A 16,507-nucleotide genomic window follows, 5' to 3' on the forward strand; every position below is an offset into this window, starting at 1 on the left:
TTCAGCCTGGAGAAGAGAAGGCTCCTAGAGGGGAGACCTCAGAGCAGCCTTCCCCTACCTCAGGGGGCTACGGAACAGCTGGGGATGGACTGTTTACAAAGGTGTGTAGCGATAGGACAAGGGGCAATGATTTTAAACTAAAGCAGGGTAGATTTAGCTTAGACATTAGGAAGAAGGACTTTGCTGTGAGGTGGTGAAACAAACCATTCTATGAGCCCGTGACCCGGGGCTCTCGCTGCCTTCCTGCCCTATGCCAGCCGTGGGGTAAGATCACCTCACACAGTCCTGTAACACACAGAGTCCCGCTTCTGCCTGGGGAAAATAACATCCTTGCTTGGCAGGTGGTCACGTAACTACACCTGAATATCTAGGTCAAGCACCAAGACCCAGTGACTTTCCACTTCATTCCCTCGCCAGATCCACCATCCTGCAGGAGAGCAAGTCCTTGCTGAAGAGCCAGACTGTGTCAGACCAGGCGGTGGCAGAAGCGCTGTGTGCCATCATGCTCCTGGAGGACAGCTCTCCGCGCCAGGCCCTCGCCGACGGGACCCTGGTCATCCGGCGGCTCCCCAACCAGCCTCACCACGGTCAGTACAGCTGAGCTGCCTCCTCTGTAACGTCAGAGGAACCCCCTTCACTTCACATCCCTCTAACCCCACAGAAGAGCGGGTGGGCTAGTCCCATAAAGTGGGGACACAGCTGGCAGCTGCAAACCACCCCAGGAATCAGCAGTGCTCAAGGTTTTAAGCCGAACCCATCCGTAACGGGGAAGCAGATGGTGCCTGGGGCTGAGTTCTTTGCCCTCTAGCCTGTCCCTGGAAAATTTCACTAGAACCCTCTGTGGAAGGGGCTGCCTCGGCTGAAAGGCATTTCTCTGCAGGTGCAGGTATAAAAGCTCAGGTGTCCTCACTGATGGAGCTGCTAACCACCACCCTGTACCAGGCTCACGCTCTCTTCTACACCATGCCTGAAGGGATGCCCCCAGATCCAGCCCTGCCCTGTGGCTTGCTCTTCTCGACCCTGGAGAGCACCACAGGCCAACACCCAGCTGGTGAGTGCCAGGGCAGCTCTGCATGGGGCTTCTGCCTGCCCGAGTTTGCAGGCAGGAGGGTCCCCCTGTGCTGGGCTGATGCCCTGACCGTGTGCTTCCAGGGAGAGGTGGGGTTCTGGAGGAGGAGGTGAAGCTGAGCAGCTGGTTCAGGTACCTCCCAGAGTCTGTGGTGGAGTTCCAGCCAGCCCTGCGCACCCTGGCACACCCCATCAGCCAGGACTACCTCAGAGACACGCTGCAGCAGTGGATCACCATGTGAGTGGGGCAGCGATACCCCCTTGCCGGGCTCTCCCGACACCACACGGCCTCTGTGCCGAGGCAGCAGCACAAAGCAAACCCACTGACATTACAGCCCACCTGGGCTGCACAGAAATGTTTGCTTAGAGCTGCCTTTTACGTTGCCATAACTGCCAGCAAAGGAGAACAGAGTAAACGAGAACATCCCCTTACCTGGCTCATTTCGCTCTTGATCCAGCACCTCCTTTCTTCTCGCTGCCCTTCCCTGGGCTGTGTGGGGGCAGCCAGACCCCCTTTATTGAGTTGTCAGCTCCGCCCCAACCCATCTCGCCTTGCCAGGGGGCTGGGGCCAGCCTGGCAGCCCTGCCCACCCCTTAACAGCCTCATCAGCTTTCTGTCATCACCTGATGAAGCCAGCTGGTCCCTGCTGTCAGCTGCAGCCCCCCATAGTGTGCTCATTGGCCATGAGATATTTCCCCAGAGCCCCCACTGGCCCTCTCTGCCTGACAGCTTTCCTGGGGCGTTCCTGGGGCTTCAGCACCCACCACAGCCCAAAGTTCCTGCTGGTGGGCACGTGGCTTTCCTATGGGGCCCCAGTGTGGGATCCAGGGTGCACCTGCCTTGCTGAGAGGCAGAGATACCCTCAGCCCTGCGGGTGATTCTGCAGGCAGAGCCTCTTACCAACAGGTTAAGAATTCCCCCACCTTGATTTCGCTGATGTTTTCTCTTGCCTCTCCTCGGGGGCTGTGGCTGAGCAAGTCAGACTGAAACGAGATGTTGCCTTTAGGTGCAGCGATGACATCAGGGCCGGGGTCAGCAACCTGCTCGTCTACGTGAAGAGCATGAAAGGCCTCGCGGGGATTCGCGACGCGGTGTGGGAGCTGCTCACGAGCGAGTCCATAAGCCAGAACTGGGAGGCAGTGTGCCGCCGCCTTTTGGACAAGCCTGCTTCCTTCTGGGAGGACCTGCTGCAGCGGCTGGAAAAGAGGTGAGCACTCTGCCATGGCAGGTCCTGGGGAGCCTTGCTCCACGACCCCTCTTGTCATCCCACGCAGCCCACCGGTGCCTGTTAACAGCAGTATTTTAAGTGGCAAGAGGCATATGTAAAAGGTGCTTTTTGTCTTCTTTCCTGCTTCTGTTCCAGACACTGACCAAAGAAGGCTTTGACTCCATATCAAGCAGTTCCAAACAGCTTCTTGCCTTAGCCTTACAGGAACTTGAAGTCAAATCCAGCACCTCTGCCCCAAGCAAGCCTGTCCAGTTTGAACACAACGTGGCCCTGTTCCTGTGGTCGGAGAGCTCCAGCGACCTGCCTTCCAACGCCGCTTGGGTCAACGTGGCAAACCGCGGCCAGTTCGCCAAAAGTGGCCTGTCCATGAAGGCGCAGGCGCTCACGCCGTGCGTGCAGAGCTTCTGCTCCGCTCTGGACTCCAAGCTGAAGGCCAGGTTGGACGACCTCCTGTCCTACCTTCCCGCCGACTCCTCGGCCACAAAGGAGGCCACTCCGCGCTCTGCCTTTGACCGCTACGCTGACGCCGGCACGGTGGAGGGGCTGCTCCACGACCACTGCGTCGCTTGCATCCACCACGTCCTGGGCTGCGTGCGCGAAGAGCTCCAGAGCGCCCAGAGCCTGCTGGGGGGGCAGGCGGACGCTCCCAGCGATGCCAGGCTCGATGCTGTCCTCTTCATGGCGAGACTCTGCCAGTCCCTGGCCGAGCTCTGCCCTCACCTGAAGCACTGTGTCCTGGGCCAGTCGGGCAGCGCGGAGACGGCGCTGAAGGAAACGCGCTCCACCAAGAAGCTGGGGAAGGGGAAAGCTCAGGAGGTGACCCCCGTGCAGGCCAAGTGGCAGGGGGTGAAGGCAGAGCTCCTGCAGCAGAGCCTGTTTGCTTACCAGATCTGGAGCTCAGCTGTCACCAAAGTAAGGCGCTATTCCTCCTGTCACAGCTGTTGCCTGCTTAGCTCCCTGTGGTCAGTGCTGCTGCTCCTTAACCGGCTGCCGAGAGCTCACTGTGCTGCTGCCGCGCCGCTCTGTCAGGCTGCAAGGGAGAGGAGGTGGCAGGCAGGGGGATGATCTCCCTAAGATTCGCTTTGGGAGAAGCAGGGGGATGCGGGAGGTCAGTCTCTCCACGGGCAGAAGCAGCCCTTGGCACGCCTGCTGGAGCTGAGACTGAGTGCTTTTGTGTTTGATGCTCTAGGGTCTGGTTCAGTGCTTCACTCGCACGTTGCTGCTTGACACAGCTGGCTCCGTCCTGGCCACAGCCCCCAACTGGGATGAAATTGAGATTCAGGAGGAGACAGAGTCTGGAAACAGCGTAACATCAAAGATCCGGCTGCCTGTGCAGGTACGAAACATCTTGTCGGTAAACGCAGAGGCAGTCTGTGGGGAGGAGGAAAGCGCTGGTTTCCAAACCCATTTGTCAGATGGTGCTGACCTGCTGTGGAGTTTGCTTGGTGTTACAAGCAGAGGGCAAACACTCTCCGGTGCTCTTATTTGCTTTTTGAGATACTTGTCTCCAAAGGACAGAGATTAGAAGAAAATCACATGGTTGCTGCAGTATGGTCAAATGAATAAGATTGGTGCAGATCCTTTGAAATTGAGCCAAAGGAGGACTTAGGCCAGGAAGAAAGATCTCGTGGAAGTTGGATGTGCTGAAGGGCAGGGCTGCAACAGCAGGACTGTGAAAAGCCTGAGAGAACGGAGGTTTGCAGCTTTCCTCAGGCGTGGTGGTGGTGGTGTGGGAGTGACGCTTGCAGCGACAAAGCAGATGGTGACTGCTTGGAGGGGGAGGAGGGCCAGGGCAAGAGCAAGTTCTGTGTTTGCACAGTGCGGGAGGGGCTGGACAGGGCATTAAGTTTTTTTGTAGTGAACCTTGTAAGGTGAATGTTATTGATTCTGAATGAAAAAAGTAGCCAGATGAACTCAGGATAGCTGGGAGGCCCAGGAGAAGAACAAGGGAGCAAATAACGAGTGCTGGTAGCAGGCGGTCAGAGCAGAGTCAGAGGTGACAGAAGAGGCACAACAAGCAATTCCGTTCTGACTACACTCGGGTGGACACTTCTGGTAAAAGTACTTGTGGGACTTTGAGGACAGCTATATCCAAAAGTCTGGTATGTCAGTAAATAAAAACCTTCGAGGTGCTTAAGCCGTGCTGTGGGGGCAGGTAGGTCTCAGTGGCAGAGCTTTGTGGCTGCCGAGGAAGTAGGAAGCTCATGTCATGAGAACTGAAGCGATGCTGTGCCGCTGATAAAGCTTACGTAGCTTACAGACCATGGGAAAATAACACGGTTTTCTTCCACAGCCATCCTGGTATGTCCAGTGCCTCCTCTTCAACCTGTGCCAAGAGGTGAACCGGGTGGGTGGTCACACTCTTCCAAAAGTCACCTTGCAGGAGTTGCTGAGGACTTGCATGGCAGAAGTGCTTGCTGCCTATGAAAAGCTCATGGACCAGAAGCAGGAGAAGGTACGGGAGTGGGATCAGCCTCGGCTCCAGACAGGGTGGGGCAGGAGGGTCGTGGGGCACGCAGTGACGTGTATGCTTCCGTCCCTCAAAACAGAGAACCTCTGCCGGTGAGAGGAAGGGCAAGTATGTTCTTCCTCTTCCTCCCCCAAAAATGAGGCAAAAAGGGAGCAGACATGAGACCATGTGCTGGTTGTTTCTTGGTGCTGGTGGTTTTTAACGTTTCCCCAGAAGTGGTCCTTTGACAGCCCTCTCGGTGGCAGTGAAGAGCCCTGTTCCTGACTGTCCCTCTTTGCAGAAAGCAGACACCTTCCCCATGACCCAGAACAGAGCTCTGCAGCTCCTCTACGATCTGCGGTACCTGAGCATCATCTTGACGATGAAGAGCGAGGAAGCAAAAACCGGCAGGATCAAGCACGACTCCGGGTGCGGTTCTGGGGTTCAGATACTGGCAGTAGTTTGTGGGGCCTTAAAACGGTTTAAACCATCACCCTTAGTGGCTCTCAGGACGCCTGCAGGAGCGGTGCCTTAAGCTCTGTCATCCTTGCCGGCAATAAGCTCATCCTCAACATACAGGAGGAGGGGCAGGACTCTGCAGCTGAGAGCTCGGAGACGGAGCAGGCTGGTCCCCGCCGGCCTGCGTACACGGCGTGTCCGTACAGCAGCAGTGTTACCATCAGCTTCCACGCAGGACTTAAAACCTTGTGTGTGCTCCGGTTTTGAGAACTGAGGCATCTCCCTCAGAGACGTAGCACAGGGAGAAGGTTCCTCAGCAGATGTTGTAGGTTGTATAATAGCTGGAACCCCTTTAGGCAGCTGCTTTCTGCTGAGTAATTCCCGTTTTGCTTGGTCACCTCTTAGAGGCAAGTCCCTTGCTGTTTCGGAGGCACCTGCTGGCATGAGCAGCAGTCGCTAGGATCTGACCGCTGACAGGACTCCTCTGCTCTGCTCGTAGGATTGAGAAGGTGACCGACTTCCTGGAGGGACACATCGATCCCTTCGATCTGGACGTTTTTACTCCCCACTTGAACAGCAACCTGAATCGCCTGGTTCAGAGAACCTCCGTAAGTTCAAGGAGAAGGAAGGGACGGCTCGGGAAGCGGGGCTGCAAGACACATTGTGAAGGGCAGCTGGGGTGGCTTTATAGACTGCCTAATGCCTACAGATAACTGCTGGTGCTTACTCAGAAACGGGAAGAATATTTAATACCAGCTTAAGATAAGAGGAGCCTGCTGAGCTGGCTGCACGGCACACAGTTGTGCACAGAGTTGGCTGAACTTTATCTAACGGGATTCACTGGAGCCTGTGTGATGTTAATTGGGTTAAGTAGTGCTGAAACAGGCCTAGAAATCAACTACGGCAATAACGAGCAGTGCCAATTAAAAGCAAGAGGTAGAGGGGGAACGGAGGCACTTCATGTTCAAACGCTGAGCCTAAGTGACACGCCAGCAGACTCGGTAGCAGCGTCCTGCGTGTCAGCTCTGCAGCTGCCCCCAAATCCCACCAGCTCCCTTGCACCTTCTAGGTTCTCTTCGGCTTGCTGACCGGCACAGAGAACCAGTACGCGAGCAGGAGCGGTGCTCTGAGCTCCCAGGAGCTCCACAACATCTTGCCGTTGGCATCCAGCCAGATCAGGTGAGGGACTCGGCTCTTCCGTGCGTCTTTGGGAAGTGGGTCTGGAATTGCTGCTTCCCTGTGACCACCCACGTTTCTTTCTTCCACCTCTTAAGATTCGGACTCCTACCACTGAGTATGTCGAGCTCGCGAAAGAGCAAGTCTGCTACCAGGAGCACAGAAAGAGTTCAGGTTGGTAAAACTAAGCTGTATTCACTTTTTGCCAGTGCTCATTCTCCCACCAGCAATGGAGCTTGCAGGGAAAGACGAAAGTAGCCAAACAGTTAATATTGAACCTGATTTTTATTTTCGGTAAAATGAGAGAACCAGCATGAGATGGTTTGGATTTTCCCCTTGACCCTCAAAAAATCCCCCTGATGGCCCCTGTTATTTTCTGGGGAACACTGTTCTGTGGTAAAACATAGGAGATAACCCTCAGGAAAACGCAGTGAAGACTTACACAGATGAGGCATTCTGAGGTCAACGCATAAAAGACAGTTCATTTAAAGATGGCTACAAGAAACGCTCAAGGATACTAGCTAATTATTTGAACTCCTTTCCAGTGCGATGCTGACCTTTAACTCCTGACGAAGCCTGGCTTGGGTATTTCAGCCTGTGTGACTGGAGTGGCGTGCTTCTCCCGCACAGCTTGTCTTGTCCTGCTTCTGAGCTGGATCAGTAGACAACCATTGTGTTGCTGCTTTTCCCCCAGTTTAAAACATCTGCTTCGATAGAGTTCTCTTATGCTGAGGATCGAGGGAGCCAAGGAATACCTGACAGCTACAGGAAGCAGGAATTAGTAATCTGTTTCCTGTAGCTATTATTAACCTAATAATCCATTTGTGGTGGTCTTTCCAACTGGGACAAAAGAGGAAAGATCTGTTTTTATCTGAGCAGAGAGTGTTACTTGAGATGCTGAGGTTTACTCTCCATTATTCAGAAGCATTAAGGACCAGACACAGTATAAAGGTGTTTTAAAAAGCCCAAAGCTTCGCAATAAAGGTATTCCTTACCTCTTTCCCCCTCAGCTGGAGCGGAGCGTAGAAGTGTGCGGTGCTGTCTGGCTCGCTCCTACCACTGCCCCTGCCTGCCGTGGTGGCACACGCATGCGAAGCCCTCCCTGACAGACGCTTCCTCCTCCGTCTGTGCCCAAACAGTTCTGGAGAGGTTCAAGTCCGTAGTGACTCAAGCACAGCTCTCCGCAAGGGCAACAGCGGTCCTTCTACTGTGCTGTCATCCCCTTGCTCTCAGAGCAACAGCCCCTTCCCTGCAGTTCAGATTTTCTCGTTTCTGAGCATCAAATGACATCTGAAAAGTCACCTACAGCTAACAGCAGCAAGGCGCTGCGCTTCTGCCTCCGCCTGCCTGTCCCTAACCACCACGAGTGACACCACCTGGGTTGTAGTTCCAGCACAGATTGCCTGCTGTAGTTACACCTCCTTGCAGCTACTACAGGTGAGGGTGTGGGGTTACTCAAAGGTACGCTCTAAGATCCTGACGCTTTTGTTTTAAAAAAACTGAACAGGTTCCACCTCCTGTACTCACAAGAGCAGAAGACGAGGCGTCGCGCCCTGGCTCTCTGTTCAGGCAGCTCGTCACCGAGGAGGAAGATGCTGCTCCCCCTTCTCTCTTCAAGCTGGGCTGGCTTTCTGGCATGACCAAGTGATGCATTAAAAAATTAAAAGTCTGCCCATGTATTCGTCTTCACTGAGATCGCTCCCCCTTGGCACCTCCGCTGGTATTGTCAGAAAAGTCCTTTTTCACAGCCAGGTCACAGTGCGTCACCTGAGCCAGGCCCGGGTCACGACTGGCTGCTGGAGCAGAGGTGCAGCTACTCTTTCACCTCCTCTTCCTTCAAAGTTGTTAACCTTAATGTCAAATTAAAGAAAAAAACAACAAACAAACCACAACCAACTACACACTGTAACAGGAAACATGTCACAGTTAGAAATGGGTGCTGGAGCGCTGTAAAGACTCCTCTCTCCTTCAGAAGCCCCTCCTAGGCCTCTCTGCTCTTCTCTGGGGGCAGCACAAAGCTGCTAAGCGAACCCCAGGGGTGCCTGACATTTCAGCTACAGCTGCCTCAGCTTTCCTGGTTCTGGTTTCACATTTTCTTTTCAGTACTGCAGCAGTGAAGATCATGCGAGATAAGGCTCAAGCTGACTGAACCTGGGTGGAAAGTTTTTCAGCTAGGGCAGTCCTAAGGGATTCCAGAGACAGCACCTATTCTGTCTCCTTAGCTCTAAATGCTCAAAAAAATTAGGTTGCCAAATAAATTTTTTACTAGTTTATTGAAATTAAAAAAGACTTATAAAACTGAAGTTGGAACGTTTGAGAGAACGTTACATAAAGCAACAAATTGCTAACAGATAGATTAGGCAGTCGATTGGAATTGGACATTTTTTTGCAATCCTATAACACAGATGTGGGTTCCTCAGTCTCCTCTTGACATGTACTCGACAGTCACCCCAAAGAGAATCCTATAAAAATTGCTTCAAAGCCCCTTTTGCATTGCAATAGTGCAGCAAACCACAAGTAAACAATTTCCTGTTAACCTGGTATTTCAAATATAGACTGAAAAGGCAACAGGCGTTTTGTGCAATTCCTTTATAACAAACTTTTAAGTTGAAATATCAAATCTACAGTGCTGTCCCTTCACAGAAGGCAGGGAACTGCTGGTCCATCATGTGGGAAGGCGTCCCCGGCTCTGTAGGCTGTGGAAGTGTGCCTCCTTCAGGATCTGGTTGATGTGGACGTACGGCCCTTGGCTTAGCGCGGACTGCTCGTGGAAGGACGGCGACGAGCCAGGACTGGATCCTGGGACGATTGGGTTTTGGCCGATTTCGGCACCGCACGCTCTGTCGGGGCTGTTGATGCTGCTACTGCTACTACTACAGCTGCTGCTGCTGCCGCTATCGCTGCTGGAGGACTGAGACAAAAAGAAGGTTAACAGCAAAATCGCACGTTTTTCTCTCCTGTCCGCGATGAAACACCTCGGGTAACCAAACCATCTTTACAGGAAGTCCCTCCCTTCCAGATTTTCAGGCTCGCGCTCACCTGATGGACTGACATAAATCCACCGAGCGCTTTCTTGGCATTCAGAGTTTCCCTTATTGCCAACACATGGAAAGCGTCACAGAGCTGAAGGGATGAGCGAGCCTTCACCCGGAGGAGGGTCGCTGACCTCCAGTCCGTTGGATTTCAATCTTTCAGACCCAGCAGCTCTGCCCCCATGACCCACGGTAGCACTAGTGAAGTTTGCCGATTTCATCCGAGAATTGGAAAATAAAGAACGTTCCTACTGAGCCGCACGTGTCAGTAAAGGCAGGCAGGGCACGAGGGAAAGTTTATCACTTCTGGTCTAGCGGACGTTTTAGGTAAGCACCATGCAAAGCGTTTTCCTACAAGTCAGTCTTGCTAAAGTGAGATCTGAAGCATCCAGAGCAATAGGCTGTTAAAAAAATGAAGTGCAACGCGATACCCATTTTAAGTCTTTGAACACCTTGACATACACACAACCACCCTTCTCCCAGTTAAGTACCGGGCTGGCAATGTTAACCGGTAGTTTTGCATCATGTTAACTGGTTGTTCTCCTTAACAATTGACTTGGTGAGACAGCGAAAGAGCGACGGGCAGCGAGGACTTCCACGTGCAGAAAAGAGAATTTGTAATTTATCTCACATAGAGGACAGGGCTCATTTGCCAGCGTTTAGGATAAACACATTTCACGGTTATGACTGGAAGAGCATTACCCATCATTTTCAGTGTTTCAAAGACATAAAACTGTTTGGTTTACATCATTTTAAGGGCTACTAATGAAAGGTTCCATTAGTTACAGCTGAAATATTTCATTACTGTGTGATATGCTGTTCAGGACAACACAGCAAATATTTAGGTGCTTGAGAATTAGAGAGGGGCTACTTTGCCATGGCGTGAGAAGTAAATTGGCAAAAGCAGCCAGCGTAAGTGAGGGCAGCTAAAAAAACCAAACCAACCACGTTTTTGTAAGTATTAAGCCACAACCATGGAAGTCGAAGCGTGGCACCCGCAGCAGAGGAAGACAAATTTCAAGAAGCCCACAGCAATTTAACAGTGAGCACCACACCCCAAAGGCCTCACTTCGGAGTAAATCCGAAGAACGGTGCAAACTGCCCCCAAGATGTCGAGGAGCAGCGAGCAAGGCCCAGGAAGGCACCGTGTGAATCTTTGAGGCGGACCAGGACTCAGCACCGACTGGAAACGCTGTGGCACTGATTCCACAATCAACTGCGACAGTTCAACCAGAGAAATGTCCTTGGTTTTGCTAAGCACCGAAAATGCTTCAGCTCTGTCTAGTGCAGCAAGCAGGACAAGGGCCCCAGGGCTGCCCCCGGGCGGGTGTGTTAGGCTCAGCGAGCAAGGAGAAAAACAACACCACGCAGTGAAGTCATTCTCGAGGAAGCGGCAGATCTACAACCAGCTCCTCTTTCTGATGCTGCTAATGCTAGAGAGGGAGAGAGCACCGGGAGGACAGAAGAGGAGCCCCGGAACGCTGCTGGCTGGAACCAGCTCATTTTGCATAGAAGCACAAATATTGAAAAGCAACGCTGTTACGCTGAACAAGTCACAGCAGCCTTGGAGAGAAACCCACCGCACAGGACACTTTCTTTCCTTTTAGTCTGTGCTCCTTACTGTTTTTCTTTACAGCCACCTTCTGAAAATCAAGGTAAAAATCAAAATGAGAACCTAGTATTACTTCCCCCTAAAGTTTCACATCTTAACAAACAGTTTAGAGCCGTTAGGAATGATTACTTTATGCACGTGACAATTTTCTTTTTTAAAACCGGGACAGTGTCCTGGGACGTGCTTCCTACATCTAAGGCTGTTGACAGATCTGCTTTGTCAGACTCTCTTTATTTCCATTTCTCTAATGCAAAAATTCACTAGCACGTGAAGCCCGTTTATTGCCCAAATCACATCAAAGACCTACCATTTCCCCAGGCTGTGGTGCACATTCTGTTACGCATTTGGACTACAATTAGACAAAAAAAGAATCCTTAAAGTCATCATGTCAGCAATGACAGGCAACTACACAATGAAACAGTTTTAAGCAAAAGGGCAAAGGAAAGTAGCCCTGTGAAAGCTTATGAGAACTTCGAAGTATCAAAAGGGCATCTCTCAGGTTTACCTGGCTCATTAGACCCCTCTTTACATCACACTGAGTAGCTACACAAGTTTTAAATCATTTCCAAACAAACGTCTTGTTAAATGTATTAATCTGGGATGCAGCATCTCAATCACTCAAGACAGGAACTTAAGAAAGAGTTGTTCAGAGCCTGCTGCTCTCAAAAGCTTTTAAGACGAGCTCGACAGAGGCGTTATGTGGTTAGAATTTAAGATCAGCCCTTCCTCAGCAGCGTTAACAACGTGGAGTGGCAGAGCTGCAACGCTACACAAAAAACTCTGATTCGAGAGAAGCCACCGCTGCCATGTGTCAGCAACCTCTGTCGACACAACAGTGGGACTTCTAACCTCTGGGGAATCCTGGCATCCATCAGAGTAACAAAGAGCCTCGAGAAATTAAGTTTTACAGGGGCTATTTAGGAAGGAAAAGAGTGAGCCGGAGCACTGCAAAATCCCTTCCTTCCTAGGGAAAATCAGAGCAAAGGGCTGTTTGCTGGTGACTCTCCAGGTTGCAGAGCACAACCGTGGGTTCCCGTCTCTCCTCAGAGGATCCTCCACAGCTCTGCTCGACTGACGGACAGGAGAGGATGAAAGGTTGTCACGGAATTTATTACCGAGTGCCAGGGAAAACAACCGAGCTGACCTCCCAGTCAGCGGGGGACAGGCCGAACGGGAAGTGCAACACCCGGGCAAACGGCTTCGCTAATGTTTAACGTTCACAGTGTTTTTGTCGTCTGCCTGTTCCTGGCCTGAGCTGCAAAACAGAGGGTGATTGTCACCCCAAGGGTGGCTGTCACCCGGGAGTGTGGGAGCGGTTTGTTCAGCAACCTGCCGGGAAGCAGTGCTGTCAGGGAGGGAGGAAATCTCTGTTTCCCTCCCTGACAGTCGGTCAGAATCAAGGCTGGCTACCCCGGGTGAAGGAGCAATCTAGCGGGAAAAAACTTTTGGATATCCCATCCAGCTCATGCAAGCAGTAGGAGTCAAAGCTGGGGGACACGTCATAGAACATCCTGCATCTGAACTGCCACTAAAAAAAAATATCTCCAGCTTGCACATAGTTCTCTCAGCTACGACAAAACCAAAACAAAACCGGAAAGAGATCCTGACAAAGGCCAAGACCAGTTTTAGCTATACAGCCTGATTTTCATCCTGAGGTTACGGTCTCAAGTAAACCACACTCTGTAAAAGAAAAGAGGCAACTTCCAGCTGAAGGAAGGCAGAAGGGATCCGTACTTGAGCTGACGTTTCACACAAGGCAGGTGTGCCTCAGATGTAAAGCAATTCCCTTCTCATGGACTCTTTGAAGCTACAAATTGCGCCCACTCACACACTTTCTCTCCAAGCTCAATATCCTAAAGCTAGAAAGGATTTTTCATCAGCAAGAGCTGTCATTGCAAATAGCAAAGTATCAAGAATCTAAATAAAAGTATTACAAACGGCCAAGAATTTCAAAGTGGCATCAATCGGAAGCACTTGTGCACTACAAGCACGAGAATTTCTCCATTTGGCACAGGAAGTCCTTAAAGAAACATTCAGATAATACTGATTTAATCTCAAGGCTTGAATTTCTGGGCATGCTCAATTCAGTGATTCTACGTTACAAGAATAAAAAAAAAGAACAAGCTCTACTCGTCAGTAGACAACACCAGGATTTTTTTTTCCCCTTCAGAAAGGGAACGTTGATTTCTGTAAAACTGTATCAAGCAGGCGCATTCCTCCACTTCAGTGTCAGCAGCAGAATTCCCTTTGCCTGCGTGTCAGGGTTTTACCGTGTTAAAAACCCACACTTTTACACTGCAAACGCATGCACGAAGCAGGAGGCAGGAGCCTGGATGTTAGCCTCGGCGCCGGGACACTGCGCTGGGGTGGCTGCTGGCAGGGCAGGAGGTTCAGGCCCACGCTGGTCCCTGCAGGCACCCACACAAAACCAGCCGTTAAGGACAGGGTTAAGATCGTCCACGCACACGTGGCTACTACAGAACTACTTCCCTTTCTGCATTTTAGTGGCTTTGCCCAGCCAAACGCCAAGTGTTTTTATGACAAGCAAAGGTGCTTCTGCCACTCACCATTAAGGTTTTTCCTGATAGTCTTAATTTCATTACTCCTACTTCAATCCCTGCTTCCACACTAAATTCTTCCTCCTCCTGCCACAAAGCTGGTTTAGCCATTAACTACTCTACACACGAAGAGGTGTTTAACCTGTTGGACAAGTGATTCAGTGTCAGACGGCAAGCAGCTATTTATTGTTCTACCCGTTATACTCGAGAAGCAAAAAAATTGACCTGAAATCCCCACAAGTCTTACTTCTGGCAAAAAAGAAACACAGAAATTGGGAACGTTTTTCGTCACAGCGAATTTCTTCGTGAGGAACATCTCGGCTGTCAGAGCATTCTCCATCCAATATCACTAACTATTGCATCAGCTATTCGTGAAGGTGCAGGGTTAAAAGAAAGTCTCCCTCACAAAAGGAATGGTGGGATATACACATTGGAAGCCCTTCCCATATGATAAAGGATATATTGCTCTAAGTTACAGAGCACAAAATACTTTCTGCAGTCAAATAGTTCAATAGAACTGCAACAGTTTGTAATTACTCCTATGAGTCAATCTTCAAAGTAAAAAAGCTGTACAAAAAACTACAAGGCTATTTCAAAAACCTTAAAAGAAATCCATTTCATTAACTTCCAGGGACACACACCAGGAGGGAGCCTCTGCTCTGCACGCTCTTTTCCATTACCATTTCACAGCAGACCCACATTGCTCATTAGAAATGCGCTCCGCGAAATTCTTCAAAGTGAAAAAGCTGTACAAAAAACTACAAGAAAAAAAACCTTAAAAGAAATCCATTTCATTAACTTCCAGGGACACACACCAGGAGGGAGCCTCTGCTCTGCACGCTCTTTTCCATTACCATTTCACAGCAGACCCACACTGCTCATTAGAAATGCGCTCCGCGAAATTTCAGATGATTAATACAGGCAACAATTCAGGAAATCTGGCAGCAGCTTGGAAATCAGCGTTTTTGAAAAAACGAAATCTCACAGCTAACAGACTGCACCATCCTAGAACACCTGTCACGTGAGCGATGAGAGAATAAGAGACAGTTTATCCCACGGCCGGCAAAAGATCACGGCAAACACGAGCACAAACACCATAGTCTGGGTTCGAGTGTTTTAGTCACGACCCAGCAAGTCTTGCTTAAACTGCCCAGCTCCATCAGGGTGTTTTTTAAACACCAGATAAGCGCCACTGCTTGCAACGGGCACTCTGTGGCCTGCACCAGTTAGGATGCTTTTTGACTTTCTACCACAAATAATCACGTTACCAAAAGCGAATGGAAAATTATAACAGTAGATGGCCAGGCAAAGTGACCACACACGCTCATAACCCACCCACGTCACCTCCTCGGTTCTGGACACAGTGCAGCTCGTTTCAGAGGGCAAAACGAAAAGTGACGGCAAGTGCCTGTATCTTCACCTGAGCACTACGCATCCGTATTTGAAATACATTAACAGGAACGCTCAGGGCAAAGATAACCAGGTTCAATGGCAAACACGCTGATTTCCAAACCACGTTTTACAGATTTTAATCTTTGAAGTATGTGACAAAGTCAAGTCTTGTGACCTTGTACACAAAGAAAAAAGAAAAAAGTGATTTCATTAACTACTCTCCATGAACGAAATTTCACAGAATATACCAACTGCTATTTAAATTCAGAGCTAAAGGAAAGTGAATTTGCCCAAGAGGGCTCTCACCTCAGTGTCCCAAGAGTCCTGAAGGACAGTATTCCTGGTACTGCGTTTTGTCTGGGGAACGTGACCATCATCTTCATTACCATTCCGTCTCCTCTTCCTGAAGAAAGTTCAGGGAGAAAGGAGAAAAAAAATAAATAAATATATCAGCTTACCCATATGCTTTCTGTTTTGTTCTCTAAAGGCAACTCTACAAAAAAAAGCAGGAAAACTTGATAAATTAACGATGTATCTAAACCTCTGCTGTGCTGTGGACTTTCCTATTCTCTTTTCAGCTATTCGCTAGAGAACTGGGAGAAAACAACCACTCTGCTCACTAAGTAGCCAGGCTGGTGCCTAAGGGACATGGACTTGCACCTCTCACTGCACACCTTTTTAAATAAATTCATTTGACAATTCTCAGCCTTTCAATTGCTCCCAGCGTTCTGGCACGTCTAAAAATAAGCCTGGGACTTTGAACGACATCTGACAGGCTGAGAAAAGCACCCGTGAAGAGTGGCAGTGACCACACTTTCAATAAATACCCAATTACGTTCATCTTGCTTATAGGAGCCTGCACTTAGCGCCTACGAGGACTTTCTTTAGTCTCTCCACTCCGACAGCATTTGAAGTCAAGTCACAATCCTAAGCAACGTTATTTTCCAGGCGGAAAGGAGGTTTTCTCAGAAAACACCTCACAGAAGACAAATCCCTCCCTGTTTCTGAGTTATCTGCCATCCCTTTATGTCATCAGCTGATCAATGACAGCAACCTAGAATTCCTGCAAACCAACGTCTCCCAGTATCCACAGAATTTTAATGTGAACATCAAACAATTTTTAGCTCCGTATAAACGCCACAGCTCAACCAGGACCTCGGCGCGTTGGGTGCTAATCCAAAATACAAGATGGAGCTCTTTTGGTGCCTAAAAACACATCAATGAGTCAAAACAGCCTCAAGTGAGGTATTTATAACCGAATCTTCTTCTTACAGACAAGCTTCTGCGGCAGACTCAGCTGCTGGTATTTGGTCCACGCCTACACACCAGGAGCTGCCTCCTCATCTCCCATCCCTGGGATGCCCACAGTACTCCCAACAGTCGCCCAGCACAGACCAGCAGCTTCTCCCTCTCCCAGAACCAGTGTTTTTATAAAATATACACACCCCCTCCTCTCTCCACATCTCCACGACCATTCAACCTCTCCTTTTCTCAACGACAAACCACCTCAACAACTCCATCCCTCGCGGCAC

The 16,507-nt window shown here is 50.2% G+C and overlaps 2 protein-coding genes across 2 annotated transcripts; one reads left to right on the top strand and one right to left on the bottom strand.

The window, feature by feature from the left end:
• Nucleotides 1-417: 417 nt before the first annotated feature.
• COG1 (component of oligomeric golgi complex 1) lies at nucleotides 418-8,040 on the top strand (the record flags this gene model as incomplete). The annotated part of the gene is made up of 12 exons (XM_009868507.1): nucleotides 418-587; nucleotides 881-1,051; nucleotides 1,153-1,306; nucleotides 2,076-2,276; nucleotides 2,399-3,209; nucleotides 3,487-3,633; nucleotides 4,591-4,752; nucleotides 5,048-5,175; nucleotides 5,705-5,813; nucleotides 6,275-6,384; nucleotides 6,480-6,555; nucleotides 7,889-8,040. Coding segments are annotated over 12 exons (2,380 nt in total), but the record flags the coding sequence as incomplete, so codon positions are not given.
• A 597-nt stretch (nucleotides 8,041-8,637) lies between these two features.
• On the bottom strand, nucleotides 8,638-15,378 carry FAM104A (family with sequence similarity 104, member A; the record flags this gene model as incomplete). Its single annotated transcript, XM_009868508.1, has 3 exons — nucleotides 8,638-9,292; nucleotides 10,994-11,056; nucleotides 15,282-15,378. Coding segments are annotated over 3 exons (406 nt in total), but the record flags the coding sequence as incomplete, so codon positions are not given.
• Nucleotides 15,379-16,507: the final 1,129 nt, after the last annotated feature.

The sequence above is a fragment of the Apaloderma vittatum genome, unplaced genomic scaffold (assembly GCF_000703405.1).
Source record: "Apaloderma vittatum isolate BGI_N311 unplaced genomic scaffold, ASM70340v1 scaffold33234, whole genome shotgun sequence".
Lineage (NCBI taxonomy): Eukaryota > Metazoa > Chordata > Aves > Trogoniformes > Trogonidae > Apaloderma > Apaloderma vittatum.